Source organism: Musca domestica, unplaced genomic scaffold, assembly GCF_030504385.1.
Source record: "Musca domestica strain aabys unplaced genomic scaffold, Musca_domestica.polishedcontigs.V.1.1 4, whole genome shotgun sequence".
Taxonomy (NCBI): domain Eukaryota; kingdom Metazoa; phylum Arthropoda; class Insecta; order Diptera; family Muscidae; genus Musca; species Musca domestica.
The window spans coordinates 20,447,910-20,466,910 of record NW_026712328.1 but is presented as its reverse complement, the minus strand read 5'-3'; the positions used below and the strand labels follow the sequence as shown (position 1 = coordinate 20,466,910).

General features: G+C 35.5%; 1 protein-coding gene across 2 annotated transcripts in view; it reads left to right on the top strand.

Annotated features, from left to right (window-relative positions):
• Positions 1-18,329, top strand: part of LOC101897500 (homeobox protein abdominal-A homolog) — a 109,912-nt gene extending 91,583 nt beyond the window's left edge. The window contains exon 3 of one of the 2 annotated variants that reach the window (XR_002194114.2): positions 17,349-17,444. Coding sequence is in view for 1 of the 2 variants with exons in the window: in XM_020035090.2 (XP_019890649.1) it covers positions 17,349-17,632 (284 nt within the window). In the remaining variant the exon portion in view is untranslated. Of the gene's footprint in view, positions 1-17,348 lie in introns of both variants that reach the window. The other variant, XM_020035090.2, reaches the window with a different exon arrangement.
• Positions 18,330-19,001: the final 672 nt, after the last annotated feature.

The window sequence follows — 19,001 nt, the reverse complement described above, 5'->3', positions numbered from 1 at the left end:
CTATATAACGGAATGGAAGTTTTCAAAAACCTCCATTATCAGATAACAAGTTTTCTCGTAGAATTGTAAATGTTGTATCTTCTTTAAACCAAACTACTAGCCCATTGTTTTAGCAGAGACATGTCTATACAAAAGTTATTGTCTCTTCAAGTTTTAGAAACTTATTGTTTGATTACTTTGCCTTGCAATAGTTTATTTGACTCATATGGTTTTCTCACTAACCCGTATAAAAGTTCATTTCGAAGTCCCCAATGTCCAGATTTTTGAATATTAATTAGGATTTTAGTCCTAGAAAAATAAAGTCCCGTCATATATATACCGACGCCAAAAATTCAAGTCGAATCATATGGGCTATTCTCATTGAACTTGAAATAAAGTAGGTATCTTATCACTTGACTTTTAATACCGGTCAACTTAATTTTAGCGTATATTTCTCTATGCGAAGTAGTTTATGGTTCAGTCAAATTTTCACACACAATGTGCAAATAAATAGCGGTTATAAACTCTTTAAGGAGGATACAAAAGTCTTGGCCGGACATAATTCATGTTATTTCGATCGAACTGTATTCTTTGAAAAAGGAAAATGCGTTGTAGACCCCCACCTCCATTACTTTGATCTATAATGAAATAATTATAATTTTAACTAAAACTATGTTTTTTTTTTTTTTTTTTTCAATAAAAATACTATTTCTAAGAATGTTAAAACATAAATATTTATTAAACAAGTTGCAAATGTAAGAGGCCTTTCCACTTTTTTTTTTGTGGTTATTGGCTAATATTCAACAAAATGACGAATTTCCTTTTTTGACAGACAATTCGTTGCTACAATGGAGGTTGAAATGCATTAAAATGCATTTATTCATAATTAAATGAAAATAAAACGACTTAAAATTTCCCCCTTTTCGACATTGTAGTCGTTGTAGTTTTTGTTGCGATTCCTTTATTTCAATGACATTTTCAAAACTGACTGTATAAATAATAAGGCTGAATTTTGTTATTTCTTTTTTCTGTTTCTGCTGGTGCGCTATTTCCCTCATTGGCTTGACTAAACTAAACATTGGCAAAATGCAAGCAGCCGAACTAACAGCAAAAACAAAACAAACAACAAAAAATGGTTTGCATTAATTTACATTTTTTACATTTCAATTCGCATAAAATTTGCCAAATGACAAAAAAGACGCCAACAATGATGACGACGACGAATACAAAACTAAAGTCTTAACTCTTTACAGATCAACAAGCAACGAGTCAGCAACCAACCGACAATTGAAGGGGAGGAGTAAAAGAAAAATCCAACTAAAAAAGGCAGAAAACGTTAAAATGATGTATTTAGAAAAAAGACAACACACACACAAGTAAAACAACAACCAGAAGGAAAACGTAGAAATAACAAACTGATTGTTAACATTTTTTCTCAGATGTTGTTTTTTCAGATGTTGTTGAGTTTTAAGGAATATTTTTGTCGTCTTATCTTCTGTTTTCTTTTTGTCTCCAGTTAACTAAGTAGTTTATTTCAGTTGTTTGTACTTGTTTGGGTGTTTTATTGCGTAAATATTTAAACGTTTTTTACAGCTGCAATCGAGTCCAGAGCCATCATTACCACCAACCTCCAAGATGGGGTAGTTTGCAGCCATGCAACTAAGCCAGAGCAACTGCAACAATGTCAGGTCTGTCACACATCAGCCCACCCAATATTTGCAGTGGCAATGAAAATCGTTGTTGCCAATGATGAAATGAAGTAAAATTAATGAAAATGGCGTTGAATTCGTTCAATTTTAATCTTCATTTTTTATTTTGTAATCTAGACGATTTTCTCCATAATCTCCAACGAAACTGTCTAAAGTGCACATGCTCCGCATCCATTACGTCGCATCGAAACTGATCACGACGGCATAGAGATTGTATGCGGAGGAGTGTGCAATCAATGATTCGGACCCCTGTTTTGATGGCATATGTTCAAAATTGAACACCCATCTTCCGGGCCTTGTTGCCTACTCCTATGCGAGGAATAAGATAAAATCAACCCCTACACTCTTTATCACATGGTTTGCGGAGATTAGAACAGACCTGACTGTCCAGTCGAGGGATATATGATACTGACCCCGAACTACACCAAAATGTTCAAGTCGTCCTCTCAAGCCATAGTTATCTGTATAAGTAGGAATAAGGTCTTCAAAGCGCAAGCCGGCAGCACTTGGGGTGCGAACAAGAAGACCTTGTTGATCTCTTAGAACGCGATATATTGGCCTGTGGTCAGTTGTATGGCCCAGTCTTGCAAATAAAAGTGTTACTCAGTGGGAGAACATCTAGACCTGACCCAATGCTGCCCTGAGAACTGCGGCAGAGTGCCTCTTCATGACACCCGTGGACCATCTACATGAGGAAGCAAAGGTCCTTCCCGTACGTCAGCATAACCATATGCTTTTGTTGCAGTACCTGCTCGGCTGTTATCGTGCGAGACATTCAAACCATCATTTTGGGGATAAAACTTCCCACCCAGGCGTATCATGAAAGACATTCATGATGTAGAGATTGAGTTCCAACATTATAACAGAGAGCCTCTAGATCAAAAGGCCTATCAGGTAGGTCTGCGTGGCATTAATATGAATGCCGTCCTCGGAGTCCACCCCCATCCATTGCAGCTGAAGAACGTCGGCTGCCCAGACAAACCAGGGTAGGTTTGTCAAATCCTAAAGATGGTGAAGTCGTCTCAAATCGTATTGGGCACAAATTGGCGAAGATTCAGTTCCGATCAGTACACATAAAATAGGTCCTCACTTTTTCCAATGGAATTATTTCCAATTCCACATTTTATGTTCCCAATGTGCACACAGCCATCTGGATGGAAACGGTGTATATGGATAACATCCCCGGTTTCTCCGGATATTCGATATTTAGTATCTTCATACTGATTATTACGGACAAATCCTTAACCTACCTAACTATCATACATTTCAATTTGTTCATAACATGTCTTGAAACCAGTGTTGACCAAAATGAGACCAGACGAAGATGTATATCTATGAGAAAAACTGTTTTGCAAGTAGGAACAAGGACCTCAAAGCGCAAGCCGGTAGCACTTTGGCTGCAAACAAGGTCTCGGAACAACATGTTAACGATTTCGTCCCCGCTTCTAGGTGTTTACCACATGCAATCAGTCCGCTTGAAATTACCTTTGGTTTTTTGGTCCTTTGCTCGTTTGGCCTACTTTGTTATTTTAGAAATATCTGTGCTATTCGAATTCGTTTTAAAGGTAAGGCTTGTCTCTAAAAAAAATAGACGAAACCTCTTGAAAAGTTGTTTTTGTTACTTAAAAGGGGCGGAAAGAGCAAATGCGTTTTTATCTTGAACCGCAAATGTCGGGCTATATATATTCCAAGGCGGTTTGATATTGAATGATATATACATTTTATTTTGTAAACATTTTTTTATTTCAAACTTTAAGTTTTTGTATATAGTTGTATTTTCTCCCGTCCTGTCGTTGGTTTAATCATATGAGTCGTTTCGACTTGGCCTTTGGTCTACCAGCATTTGTGCTTCCTTGGACATGCCATTTGTTTTATTTCAAAACACAATAAACCAGACACCACTACCAGTTGAAGTTACCAGCGGGTTTGAACAACCAAAGTGGGGGAAAAATTAAACAAAAATGGCCTTTTTTGCCAATTAACTTGAAGAATGTCTTGTTGCATAAATTTAGCTTAATTGGGTGCCACTTGTTTCTTCAGATACTCCATTATGCGAGACTATAGTTGCTGGGGTTGATGTTCTTCCTTAACTTGGTAGACGACTGCTTCCAAATTTATTATTTAATGCATTTAAACAAGTTTTTCCTTTCATGTCGTCATCGTTTGTAGTGTTGGCGTACCATTTTGTGTGGCTTGTAATAATTCTCCTTTGGAATTGGTCCAACCATACAAAGCATAAAATGAGCCATTTTTTGTATCTTAAAAATCTAAATTTTGAAATAAAAGTCACGTTCTAAACGAACGCCATAAATGGTCATTTACCACCAGCCAACAAATGACATTGTTGTTGACAAAAAGGGTTGTCTCCCTCCACGCCGCAAGACAATGACAATAATCACTACTGAGCTAACTCCACCAGCAACGATGATGAGATAATACTTGTTTTTATATGTTGCTTACATTTGATAACAATCTTTTAGGAAGCTACAATGGCTAACCCAGATTCATCTTTTGTATAATAAATTATTAATAAATTATAAAGAAATAAAGCAAGTTCTTTTTCATTTCGAGAAGAGATAATTTTTATCTTTTGTGGTTCTTTACTTAGCATCAATTGAAAAAATTCCTAATAAAAACTATGAAGACTTCTCCTCTCTCAGTTTTGATTCCAAATTGCCAGCAAAACCTACACGTTTGGAAGCCATATCAACTTTTGTGCGGTTTGGTGGAAATACAAACATGATCAGATCTCATGTTGTTGTGGTAAATTTAAGCAATACCATAAATAAACGTTTTTCTTGAAATGATCATCAGTTTTTTTTTCTTGCTCTAGATGCCCCTTTCTCTTCACATGATCATGTACTATATGAACCAGCACATCAAGCAAAACAATATGAGCTTCAATTGTATGTAGGCTGTTTGCCCTTTAACCCATGCTGGGAAGTTAAAAAAAAGATATTGAAAGAATATTTCAGAAATCTGAAAATGATATATTCATATTACATATTAGGTGGATAAATATCTCATTTTCGGGTTTATATATGATCCAATGTATTACCAACACATAAACCGCGCCAAACTTTGATTTTTTCTGGATGCATTGGTAGCATTGCAATGCTTCTGCAGTTCAGTCTAAAGACTACAACTACAATTCAAAGAAAGGTAAAAAATTTAAGTTTTTAATAATAAATACCAGATATTTACTTTAAACTTACAAGTGGTAAAATATAACGTAGGTGGTAGGCTGGTCGACGTTGTACACCAGGTTGCTCAAGTCCGAGGCTAAAAATAGCGCATAGTAAAACAGAAGGTCCTCATTCCCATAGAGAAAACCGACCTCATTCAGCTTGGTAAGGGCGGCTTGTGGAAAATATTTTCAAGTTTCTAGCTAGTTTGCATCCTCAAAGCATATAAATAATTATGCCCAAATAGGCCGGAGCAGAAATGTCAAACCAAAAAAAGGGTCTAATAGATGAACACCACTCATCTTTAATATTGCACTGAATTTGAAATACGGACTATTGGCCCTGGACCCCGAAAACTCTCTTGAAATACAACCCCAAGTATTTCATCTCTTTCGAAACAGGAAACTTCTCATTCGAAGCGGATGAAGCCTGAAGGCGTTAGCACAATATTTCACTACATTGAACCAGGTCCGTTGACCAACCTAAAAAGATGATTAGAAAAGGCTAACAGGACATCATCGGCTATGGTCACTAAAAAATATTTTATATATGAAGAACACCAGCAGCGGCTTGAGAGTCGCTCACAAACTTTGCTCCTAAAGAAGGATATTGATCATTAGATAGGTTTGACTGCCAAAGTCAACCGGCAAAAAAAGTAGACGGCCAAAGGGAAAAGCCAAGAAGTCACTAGAAAATGTGTTATATGACATCGAACTGCGAAGGAAATCTTGAGGAAAACCTGTCAAGAAGGAAGAATTCGAATCATTTTCTAAACGACAACAGATGGAAAATAGGCCTGCTGTTGCCACATTTAGCGGCATCAGAATTTCGCTTTTACATCGGAACTATGATTCATGCTATATACCCATGAACTCCTTCGTTTATATATAAATAACGTGTGGAAGGTGGGATTATCTACCCGGCCCTGGTGTATCTCCATATCTTCAATCTGTCGCAAAAATTTTGATTTCTTCATTAAAATATGTATTTTCAATAATATTTCATAGCCCCCATAGAACTGTACCGACAGATTTAAGATTTTCTGTGTGTTTTAGTTATATGTTCAACTTGAATTTACTGTAAATTGGCAGTATGTCATTATGTAAACAGCATTCTTGCACAGAACGGTACATTTCCCATATAACTGTACCTCCACATATTCGGTGTTTTGATGATTTGTGTCACACTTTTCACCGGAAAATCTTCAAATTTAGAATATAGCCCCCATATAACGGTTCCTCCCTATATTCGGTATTTTGACGATTTTAGAGCATTATTCACCGGAATTGTTTCAAATTTCGTATTTGAAGTTCCTAAGAGATACTACAGTCTATGACAAAAATTGTATATACATATATATTCGGCACTTTGATAATTTTAGACCACAATTCACCGGAACATTTGGTATTTGAAGTTCGCAATGGGTACTACTCCTATGACTTTGATAATGGCTCACATTTTACCCATATTCGGTATTTTGAGGATTTTAGCGACATTTTTCAACAGAATTATCTCAAACAAAAATTCTGGCAAATTGTCTATAGAGGTTAACGTTTTCGTACAGCCTCCATATAACGACACCTCCCTATTCGTAATTTAGACTTCTGAATTGGTACTTCTTACTATGACAGAAAATTACTTGTATAGATCCAAGTCTTTGTTTATCTCCTAAATATTGGGACCTCCCAATATTCAGTATTTTGTGAATTTTATATACATATTCAACAGAATTGTCTTAAAGTTGGTGTTTGAAGTTAGTAATAGGCAATACCTTCTTTGACAGATAACCGACGATTTGTTTAGCCTCATATAAGTGCAGCGCCTGATATTCGAGTTTTTAATGAGTTATAGATTGATTTTTTACATTTATCAAGTTCCTTTCAAATGGTGGAGGCTGTAAAAAGTTTAGTCTGGCCGAGCTTAGCTACTCCTTTACATGGAGTACTCAATTTGTAATTTTAAGCCATATAGAAAAGGTAATTGTCGGGCGTCAGTTCAGAGTTCCTTATTTGTTAATATGATTTTTTTTTTTGTAGGGTGTCATAGTAATGTATTTCTTCGTTTGCCATTGGCAAGTTTCGTACTCACAACTTTATTTTTGTAGTAGGTTGCGCACTCTCTATACCGACGGTACTAATTACTTTTACTGACGCAAATAAATTCTAGGTTCGGTTTGAATCGAACTAGGAAGCCGTTATTCTACTAAATGTTAAAATCTACACGTTTTGGAAATGATAGAATAGATCTGAAGGAAATGTAATACACTCTCCAATCTTCTAAAACTTTTCTTAATAACTTCCCAATATATTGTGGCATTTGTAGTGCATTTTATGCCCAATAATTCTGAAAAAAATGGCAGTTGGACTATAAAAGTGACCACTACTTTACTTCAACTACATTGACAGACATAAATAAACACTGGAATTCGAACAAGAAAAGGTACAATATAAACAAGTAAAAAAGGCCGGACCGAACTTTTAATGCTCTCCACCATTTCGAAGCAATTGAAAAATGTCAAAAAAAAAAAAAAATCCGAAAACTACCACATAAATCAAAATCGTTATACGTGGACTTTACGAAGGCATGGACCTGCATACGAAATTTTTTGTCATATGCAGTAGTGCCCATTACGAACTTCAAATACGAAATTTGTTACAATTACGGTGAATAACGTCGCAAAAATCATGAAAATACGGAGTATCCGGAGGTACTATCATATGGAGGCTATACGAAGATGTGGACCTGCATACGCATTTTTTGCCATAAGTTGAAGTACCCATTAAGATCTTTCAATACGAAATTTGAAACGATTCCGGTGAATAATGTTGCTGAAATCGTCAAAATACCGATTATCGGTAGGTACCGTTATATGGGGGCTATACGAAGACGTGAACCTGCATATAAAAATTGTTGTCATAGGCTGTAGTACCCGTTACGAACTTCAAATATGAAATTCGAAATAATTCCGGTAAATAATGTCGCTAATATATCGGGAGGTACCGTTATATGGTACCGTTTGCGCTATACGAAGATCTGAACCTGCATACAATAATTTTTACCATAGGCTGTAGTACCCATATGTATCTTCCAGTACGAAATTTGAAACGATGCCGGTAAATAATGTTACTGAAATCATCCAAATTACGAATATCGGGAGGTACCGTTACGAACCTCAAATACCAAATTTTAAATAATTCCGGTAAATAATGTTTCTAAAATCATGAAAATACCGAATATCAGGAGGTACTGTTATAAGGGGGTTCCATGAAAACGTGGACCGACGAACTTAACCTGTCTACTGGTAAACTATGCATACATGCAAAATTTTAGCCTTCTATCTCAATTCGATCGAAAGATAGCGTGATTACAACAGACAGACATACGGACATCGCTAGATCGTCTTAGAATTTTCAGGCTGATCCAGAATATATATACTTTGTGGGTGTGTTATGAATACTTCGAAGAGTTACAAACTGAATGGCAAAATTAAAATAGCCTCCGTAGAATGGTTGAGGGTATAAAAAATTATCCAGGAAGATTCCTATAGGCTATCATATTTCTTCTATAATATGTCGTGCAGTGTGTGATGTTAGCGTCACACCGGAGCCCCCATATAACTATACCCGATTCAATTAGTAGTAGTAGTAGTTTAATCCATATACATCATCTAAACATTAATATTTTGCGTTCCAGATGGTAATTGAAATCCTTGCTAAAAATATCAGCATTTATTCGCCTTATCGTAAAGTCCCTACACTGTTCTATTCATGGCATGGAGACAGCCCTCGTATATTAAATGGAATTTCACTGAGCTTTGATTTAATTTATTCTAAATTTAGTTACCTATTTAAATATATTACTATTTACATATATTACATACACATGTCAAATAATTATAAATTGCTCAATACCATGATTTACATACAACTTTGATCTAGACTTTGATCTGTAATTAGAACAGATCTTAAAAAATGTATTACATTCTCCAATATTCCTAAGTTTTTCTTAATAACTTCCCAATATAATGTGGTATTTTGAAAGTCCCCTAGTCCTCCAGCGATTCTCAACGACTTAATTCAGAAAAAACTCACTCATGTTCGTAAGATCGAAAAGCTGTTGATACTTTTTATGTGTGACCATAAAAAAGACGGTTATTGAGCCGATGTTGCTAGCTGAATGTCTGCTAGTCTGTCTGAATGTTGTTTGTGCAATTTTCTGGTGCTGGTACCGACTATGATGACGACGACTACGAGACTGTTGTAACTGTTAGCAATTGTAGTACTCTCCCCATGTATGTGGTTACAACAGCAGGTAAATAAAATCATGCTAAGCTCAGAAAAAAATCTGAGAAAACATGTCCAAAAGAATTGCAGAAAAAAACGTTCAGCAAACCAAACAAAAACATTTCATTTTTATGGCCAGCCAAAGTAAATGCTGTTGTTAAGTTTAAAGCCAAATAAGAGGACCGTGGCTAACTAAGCTTTGGCTATGGCTAAGTTGTTGGTAATGACGATGATGACTACGATGATGATGGTACATTTTCGCGTACGCCAGCCAGATCATTATTTTAAATTGATCACAATACCCGGCAACATAACAAACAGCGAAGCAAGTAAGCAGCCAGGCCGCCACAGCAAAGAGCAACGCGGAAAATGTTGGCTAAAATTAATGGTGTTAGAAGAGAAAATGTTACATTTAAAGATATCAGCCGAACCAAAATAACACAACCAAAAATGGGTTAACTAATGTTTGTTTTGTTCTTTCTATATTTTTCTGTGGCTATGTAAGAATGTATGTATGTACATGGCTCAGTGTGTCTTCATTTCTTATGATGGTCATTTGATAAAGCTTAAGGTGTTGAGATTATTGCATTAAGTATTTTATGTAGCTGCAAGTAAGAGAAAAAAACAACAGCACACCAATACAAACTCACACACATAGCCATAGCTAACCATAGCGTTTATTGCAAAGTGAATTAAATTTTATATCATAATATTTGTAATTTATTGGTGTTTTATTCGTGCGAGAATATCCATATGACATCTCACACTTTAATGGCTCATAAAATCTTTTGTGAACACTTTGGCAGTTAATCTCTGATTTAACATATTTATGAAGTTTAATTTGCCTCAAGTGTAATAACTCACATTTTATAATGCAACAACAAACATAGTCGAATCAGACAGTCAGCCAAGCAACACCAACAATTGCATGAATATTAGGTTGAACAAACAAAAAATTAATGAAAGGTAAATACAGTAAAAAAACGTTCTCTAGATGAGTAATATTTAAGGAGTAAAATCAGTAGGGAAAGTATAAAAGGAGAATATAATGAAGACGGAATTAATCAGATTTGGCAAAATGACAAAAAAAATGGAAAATGCAGAGATTAAAATAACCTCATACTTATTTTGCTATATCCAGTTCAGTAATGTTTGGTAAATCTTTGAAAGCATTAGACACGTGATTCCCAAATTTACGTTGCCGGTACCTCCCCAGTATATAATAGTTTCAATGGCAATATTATTAAAGAATTGTCATAAAAAGTTATATGCTACGTTTCTAAGCCAACATCCTTTCTTCAAGCTTTAATCAGAATAGAACACAGGAACGAATCCCTTAGGTACCTAATACATAAACCTTAGGACATAAAACTGAACCAATCAATTTTTTGGGTACTAAATTAAAAGCATAGAAATACGGCTACCTATTTATATCCACACCATAAATTTAGGGACATATTATAATTCTGTAACACCTCGAAATATCCTTCTTATACCCTTAGTCATGTGGATACAGGGGGTGTATATCATTTGATACGCCCGAAAACATACCTCATCGAAATAACAATTTCAAACTCAGGGTCCCTTTGAGCCGTTTCAGGAAATTTGGAGTCGATCTAGGGGTGTCCGTCCGTTCATCTATCCGTCTTGCTGGCTGCACGATAACTCTCGAAGGGAGTATCCGATTTGGTACAAACTTGGAACATCGTAACATTATTGTCAAACTTAAAACGAGTTGGGAGATGGGCATTATCGGTCCAATCTTTCGAGTACAACCCCAACAAATGATCAAAATTTCAAATGACATTTTTTTTATTTATAGAAAAAAAATTTATCCGATTTTGTTCAAATTATCCTAAACTATGGGAAATACTAATATTTTCACCGGTACTATATCAGGTATGAAAATGGATAACCTGTTGTAATTCCATCAAGTACCTCCCCCACAAAGGGTCAAAATTTTGACTATATAATAACTTTTGAATATGTTATATTCGTAACTCTTATAAAATAAAAACAAGTAAGCAAAGGCTATAGTCGTGCGGGGCCGACCATGTGATACCCTACAACACTACAATATGTTAGAAGCCCCCTTATGTCCAAATCCATTTTGGAAGATTTCGCTTTTGAAATTATGTGATGGAGCACTGCCCAGGTATTACCCTTAGCATTTTGACCAGACCCCAATATTTGACCAGATGCCCAATATTTACGCACTCCGTCGTATTTTGCGATCATATCTCCAAATTTAGACTCTTCTATACGATCTTCTTGTCTACTATATTTGGCTATATTCGTCAACGAAATCAGCAAAAAAAGGCAGAAGTTCGCATTTTGTGTATTTCGGCTATCGCCTGTAAGTAATGTTGGTATTTTTTAGACAAAAGTAGTGTTCCATTCCCGCTGTCCTAAACTCTTCATGCGAGATTTCGTGTCCCTTGGTTTCTATTTATGACCTTTATAACGGCTGCAAAATCAGGAACATTTTTAGTTGTTGGTCCATTTCAACCCCTAAATATATTGCGAACATCTTTAAAAACAATAAGCCTAGCCCTTCTGAGCCTAACCCTACCCTTTTCGTGAGGATCGGACGATAATTGTAATCTGTATATAATATCCCAAACCTGTGTTGTAAGGTGGAAAAATATTACAAAATGTACACCTAAATATTATAAGTCAAATTGAAAAAATAGCATGCGATAAAAATATGAAAAAATAAAAAAATGTCACAAAATACTAAAAAATCTATATTAGCATCATTATTGGCATCTTTTCATGCGATTTGTTTAGATTTTATACTTTTATGTCAAGAGGGCATTCTGAATTGACAAAATTTGTCAAAATCGGTCCAGCCATTCTTGAGATATAAGCATTCCATCTAACATTCCTTTCCTTTGTATATACACATTGTATTATATTTCGCTGTATATATCCGATATATTTACTATCGGCATCTACGTAACGGTTAGAGTTGACCTGTTCGTCTATTTGTTATTTCGCCGGGATTAAAAATATTCGCGGTTTTATGGAAAATTTGACTTTTATTTAACACAAATGTTATGGTCTATTTCACCCACTAAATATTACCCGATGACCATCAAAATCGGAAGGCTTCTACCCAGCCCGAAGCTTTAGCCCCATGCTAATTTCCGCGTCGATTGGTCCATAATTGCGACCTGTAGAGCAACTGCAAAATCAGGATTTTTTTCAGTTTTTTGTCCATTTCGACCCCTAAATGTTGTGCGATCATCTCCAAAAGAAATAAGGTACTATTCTGACCTTATCCCCACCTCCATTGTAAATTTCGTGAAGATCGGGCCATAATTGCGACCTGTAGAGTGATTACAAATTAACATGGACAGACGGACAGACGGACGGACGGACATACATAGCTAGATCGACTCAGCTCGGCGAGATAGGAAGATCCATATATACTTTCCTATGTGGGAAATCAATATTTCGAGGTGTTACATAATTTTTGGCCCAATCAAACTTATAATACCCCCAACACAAAGTGTTGTAGGGTATAATGAAATAAAATTCTGATTGTCTTCAAATTTCGCATAGTATTTCTAACAAAACAAGATCTGGTGTGTAGAACGGATAGAATGGACTACACTTTCGGGTACATACCCACAAGGCGTCAACATGTAAAATAATCATGAAGGTCATGAAACGAAAAATGAGCATTCAAACCCTTTCAAACTCGGCACATCTCAACATTTCTATAAACACAAGATCAGCTTTGAAGATGGAATATATCGGGCTGCTTCTTCTGATACCATTCCCACAACGGGTTAATATTTTGAATAATTATAACGCAAGTCAAAATTTGTTTAAACATATGGACATGGTATGAGGGTATAAATCTGACGGCAAAACCGACTGATACTTTTTAAATTGTTATTTAGCACAAATTGGTGAAAGCTGACAATCAAGTGATTTTAATTTCCTTATTTATTTGATTGTTCATTACCGCTTTTATTATGCCGATTAGATGCTACGTATGTGAGCTATATCGAATCTGCAACGATTTCAACAACATTTTGCAGAGGTATTTATCCCCCATGCAACTCTGTGAAAATGTTATTATATGTTCAACTACTGGCCACTAATTTTAGTGCTTAATGCCTAATTTTAAGAATATACACGATGAGATAAAAAAAAACTGCAACAAAGTCAAACGCCATAATTTTTACATTTTTTTTTAATTTTATTGAATGAAAGCAAACATTAAGTTCGGCCGGGCCAAACTTTTAATACCCTTCACCTTAGGGTAAAGGAAACATTAGAAGAAATGTGGCAAAAATCTTTAAATTACCGAATATCGGGAGGTACCGTTATATGGGGGCTATACCAAAACGTGGACCTATAATTACAATGACTGACACAAACTGGGACCCATTATGATCTACAACTACCAATTTTCAGAGAAATTCTTGAAAAATGTGTCAAAGATCATCAAAATACCGAATATTGGGAGGTACCTTTATATGGGGACTATATCAAAAAGTGGACCTATACATACAATGTTTCACCACACGAACTAGGACCCATTATGACCCACAAATACCAATTTTAAGACAAATCCGTGAAAAATGTGGCAAAAATCATCAAAATACCGAATATCGGGAGGTGCCGTTATATGAGGGCTATACCAAATCATGGACCCATACATGCAATGTTTCGCCACCGGAACTGGAACCCATTATGACCAACAAATACCAATTTTTAGACAAATCCGTGAACAAATGTGGCAAAAAAATTAAAATACCGAATATCGGGAGGTACCGTTATATGAGGGCTATACCAAAACGTGGACCTATACATGCAATGTTTCGCCACTGCAGTTAGAACCCATTATGACCTACAAATACCAATTTTCAGACAAATCCGTGAAAAAATGTAGCATAAATTATCAAAATACCGAATATCGGGAGGTACCGTTATATGGGAACTATACCAGAACCTGGACCGATATATCTCATTTTCAATACCAACTGTCCTAGACACAATACAAATGGCTCTGCTAAATTTTGGCGCTCTACGTCAAATAATGTGGGCTGTATCGTGATTTCAACAGACAGACGGACATCGTTAAATCGACTTAGAATTTTATGCTGATTATGAATATATATACTTTATGGGGTCTACGACGAATATTTAAGGATATTACAAACGGAATGACATAGTTAATATACCCTCCTTTCCAAGATGGAGGGTATAAAAATGTCGGAAATAGCATAAAATTTTAGAATAAGTTTAGATTTGTTCGAATAGGCCTCCAAACGGCCAATGAAACCGTCATACACTGCCCGAATGTTGCTCTGCGGTATTTTGGCCCATTCCCGGCAAACGCTTGCTTGATGTTAATTTTTAGTGTCAGCCTTGCTTTCCAAAATCCTCTAGACACAATAGTCCAACGGATTGGTATCCGGAGATTTTGGTGGAAAGAGGTATTTATCCCCTATACCACTCTGTGAAAAGGTTATTATATGTTCAACTAACATACCAGGACCGTGTTGTTGGCCACTTATTTTTTAGTACTTAATCCCTAATTTTAATTTGAGATAAAAAACTGTAACAAAGTCAAACGCCATAATTTTTACATTACTTTAAAATTTTATTGAATGAAAGCAAAAATATCGGAAATAGCATAAAATTTTAGAATAAGTTTAGATTTGTTAGAATAAGTCACCTTTGACGATTTACCCAAAGTAATATTTTTATATATTATTATTATACTTTATTCCTCTGTATTTCAAAGATATTTGATGCCGTAATATGCGTTGTGGCGTTACTTTAAAACTATAAGCTAATTTTTTCAATCCATTTTAATACTGACAATCTGGAATAACTTCAATATCCTGATGACCCTTATATTTATGCGCAGTTTGAATCCCACAATGCACATTATTACATTTACCTTAAGTGCTTATTTATATATATACATGTATGTATGTGCGAGTAAAAGATATACCTTTTACTTTACAACTGCCAGCGTTTGTCTGCGTGTTTGCGACATTCATATGTCGTCTCGTAAAATATTTGCCATAACACATGCAATATCCGTCTCCGGTTGAAAACTCGAATTCGAGGCATGCTGTTTGCATTTTACTATGTACTCTGAGCTTGTGCTGGTGTGTGCAAGTGTTTGAATTTGTGTTGAAGCACAAATTTTAAAATCATGCATCAACCGCATTTGACTACCATCTCACCGAATATTACCACTAAAATTATTACAGTCATAAAGCCCAATACACTTATCTCGGTATTTGCAAGTGTGTTGGTATATGTGCGTTGTCAGGATATGGAATGGTTTTGTTTTGTTGAGTGTTTATGTTGTTTTTAACGTCGGAACAAATTTGAACAAACAAATCCAAATAGACAGTTACTCAGTTCTATGTTCGTCCAGAATCATAAATATTATTAAACAATATTACAAATTTTTAAATTCATCTTTTATTTATGAATGATGTTTGTTTTTTGTATATATTGAATACATTTGTACATATGATAAGACCAAGATCATGTTTATACCCTACACCACAAAGTGGTCAGGGTATTATGTCTTTGTGCATTTGTTTGTAGCAGGCAAAATGAAACGATATAGACCCATACTTCCTTTTATAATCTGCATAGAATCACATTCTGAGTCGATTTATGCATGTCCGTCTGTCCGTCCGTGTGTCTGTCCGTCTGTCCATGTATTTTTGTAAACAAAGTACAGATCGCATTTATCGCCCTATCTCTATCCAGATGAAATATAGCAAATACAACTCAGAAATGCATTTGCTAAATTTTATCGAGATCGGTTCAGATTTGGATACAGCTCCCATATATAACTTCGTCCGATTTACCTTTTATTGAGCACCAAACGTCTAATATTTGTCCAATATCCGTCCGTGTGTCTGTCCGTCTGTCCATGTATTTTTGTAAACAAAGTACAGATCGCATTTATCGCCCTATCTCTATCCAGATGAAATATAGCAAATACAACTCAGAAATACATTTGCTAAATTTTATCGAGATCGGTTCAGATTTGGATACAGCTCCCATATATAACTTCGTCCGATTTACCTTTTATTGTGCACCAAACGTCTAATATTTGTCCAAATGGGATGGAATTTGGCACTTACGACCGTATTGAATATAGAAGCTAGTATGTCAAATTCGGTGAAGATCGGTTCAGATATAGCTATAGCTCCCATATATATTGTTCATCCGATTTGTTATATTTGTTACCCACAACCGTAATATGCACTCCGTAACAACGATATTCAGGGAAATATATCAAATACAGCTCAGAAATATCTTTGCCAAATTTTATCGAGATCGGTTCAGATTTGGATATAGCTCCCAAATGGTCAATACAAGTCCGAATTTAAAAGATACAAATGCTTCGGCATGTATAGTCCTTTGAACTTTAAATTATAATTATAATCATAGCGTATATGTTTGAAGGTCCGAAATTTGCAGTGTAAGGTCTTCCACAGTAATTCCAAACTCGACCTTCTTGGCAAACCCATCTTCTTTTCTTGGGCAAACCTACATTATTAACACTACACCCGCCAAATTATCTTGAAGTCTTTGTGTGGTATAATTTGTGACATCTCATAAAAGAATGCCAGAGCAGCCCTCGAATCCTGCCATCGGTTTTCCTTTTCATTTGACATTAGTCCCACACACAACTCATAACTTTATTCCGACCCGGTCTTCTTTTATATTTATCAATAGGAGAAAATTTGACTTCTGATCCTCTAAATCTGTACAGTTTGAATATCCCATTTAGAAGCTCATACGCGATTATTTTAAAACGCATTTGAATTGGACACATTTTGGCCGTATCAAATGATCTATTCTCTCTTCATTCATAATGCTGGGGATAATAAAATCATAAATCTAGTAGAAAATGAAGGGAGCAAATGCAGGGGTGTTAAATCCCAATATTTTTACGAACATAAAAGCAGTGCTTATTTTGTGCGTCATGTCCTTGTAAAATGTATATGAGTATTTTAGAATTGGAATGAGCTGCTTCATTCGAGGAAAAAGTCATATAATGGCTTGCTTTCTTCCCTTCAATTTTTATCTTGAAACAATTATAAAAATTCGCAAAAACAAAACAAATATTGTATCACACTCATTATGCATTGTATTAATTCTAAATTTCTTTATTCTTCTTTATTTATCAGGTACAAACGGCCTTCGAAGACGTGGCCGACAAACTTACACCCGCTATCAGACTCTTGAATTGGAAAAGGAGTTCCACACCAATCACTATCTAACCCGCCGGCGCAGAATCGAAATGGCGCATGCCCTATGCTTGACCGAAAGACAAATTAAAATTTGGTTCCAAAATCGACGAATGAAATTGAAAAAGGAGATACAAGCCATCAAAGAACTGAACGAACAAGAGAAACAGGCACAGGCAGCTAAAGCAGCAGCGGCGGCGGCAGGACATCATTTAGGCGAATAAAATTAGGAAAATGTTATAAATTATTATAATTATAGTACTCAAGATAATGGTAACAATAGAGAAGATAATAAATGCAATAATAATAATTGTGTGTACAGACGACCAGGTGTATACGCAATAACAACAGCAGAATCTATTTTCAATGAGACAACATTACAAGCAAAAACATCAAATAGCCGTTCATCAGAATTTCCAAATCAAAGGGTAGTGGTTAGACCAGAAATATTAGATAATGAGGTTTACACGTACGGCAGTGTAAATAAAACTAATCACGATCACTTTCATCAGCAATTTCATACTCATCAACCATTCTATTTTCATCCCGTTACCACCCATGATTATCATACAAACCCGTATTCCGCCCAACAGCTTCATAATCTCCACCAGGATTGGAGAGAAGTTACAAATTCATCTAGTCCCTCGACTGTTGCAACTCCTTCGACAGCGGTTACAGTAAGCTGTATTATTCCTACGAGATATCCAGATATAAATAGTCTGGTGCCAGCAGCCTATGTAAAAACAGAAACAAATTTAGATGATCATGATTGTTTCCTAAATAGAGATTCTATGAATAATTGAATGAATTATAGGTAAATGCCATAATAACAGGCATATGTTTGCTGACAATTTCCACATGATTGAAATAGTGTTGTTGTCAATTATAAACATGAAATTCAAAAATGTTTGTACAATCTAATTATTGACCCTTTGTGGGAAAGAATAAGTAGACCTATATTCAGCATATGCGCTTCTGACGCCATTTGTTCTTGATCGAAATTTGTAATTTGACCAAAAGATTGCGAATTTTCAACTAAATTTTGTTTCCAAAAGGACCCATCTTCGAACTGAATCTCTCCAAGATTTATAGTACGTAGTAGCCATACAGGCAGATGGACGGACATCGCTAGGTCGGCTCCTTCCAAAGACATATAGTGTATTTTTGATCATATAATTGTATTTTGATCATATAAATGCCCGATTGTCTAAATGGTAGCCGTGCACACCATGCCCTGTTACATCCGTAATTGTTGTCTAACGTCGTCTCCGTATGAAGGCAACATTTTCGTATTTTTTCTTCCTTGTTTGTTTGCTGGCGCAAAGATTCGAACCAGCGACATATAGTTTTGTAGCCGTTACTCATTATCTGGAATAATAAAAGCATTATTTTGTTTTACTTTTAATTCAAAAGCAGTCGTCATTATTTTGAATTGTAGAAAAAACAAAACGAACAAACTTAATATTTCGGTTTCGCTGGAATAAGGGCGTGCGTACTTCACTCGTTTTAATGTGCGGACAAAATTCCTTTTAATGTGGGGACACAATTCTTTTAATGTGGGGACAAAATTCGTTCAAAAACGAGCAAAATCTA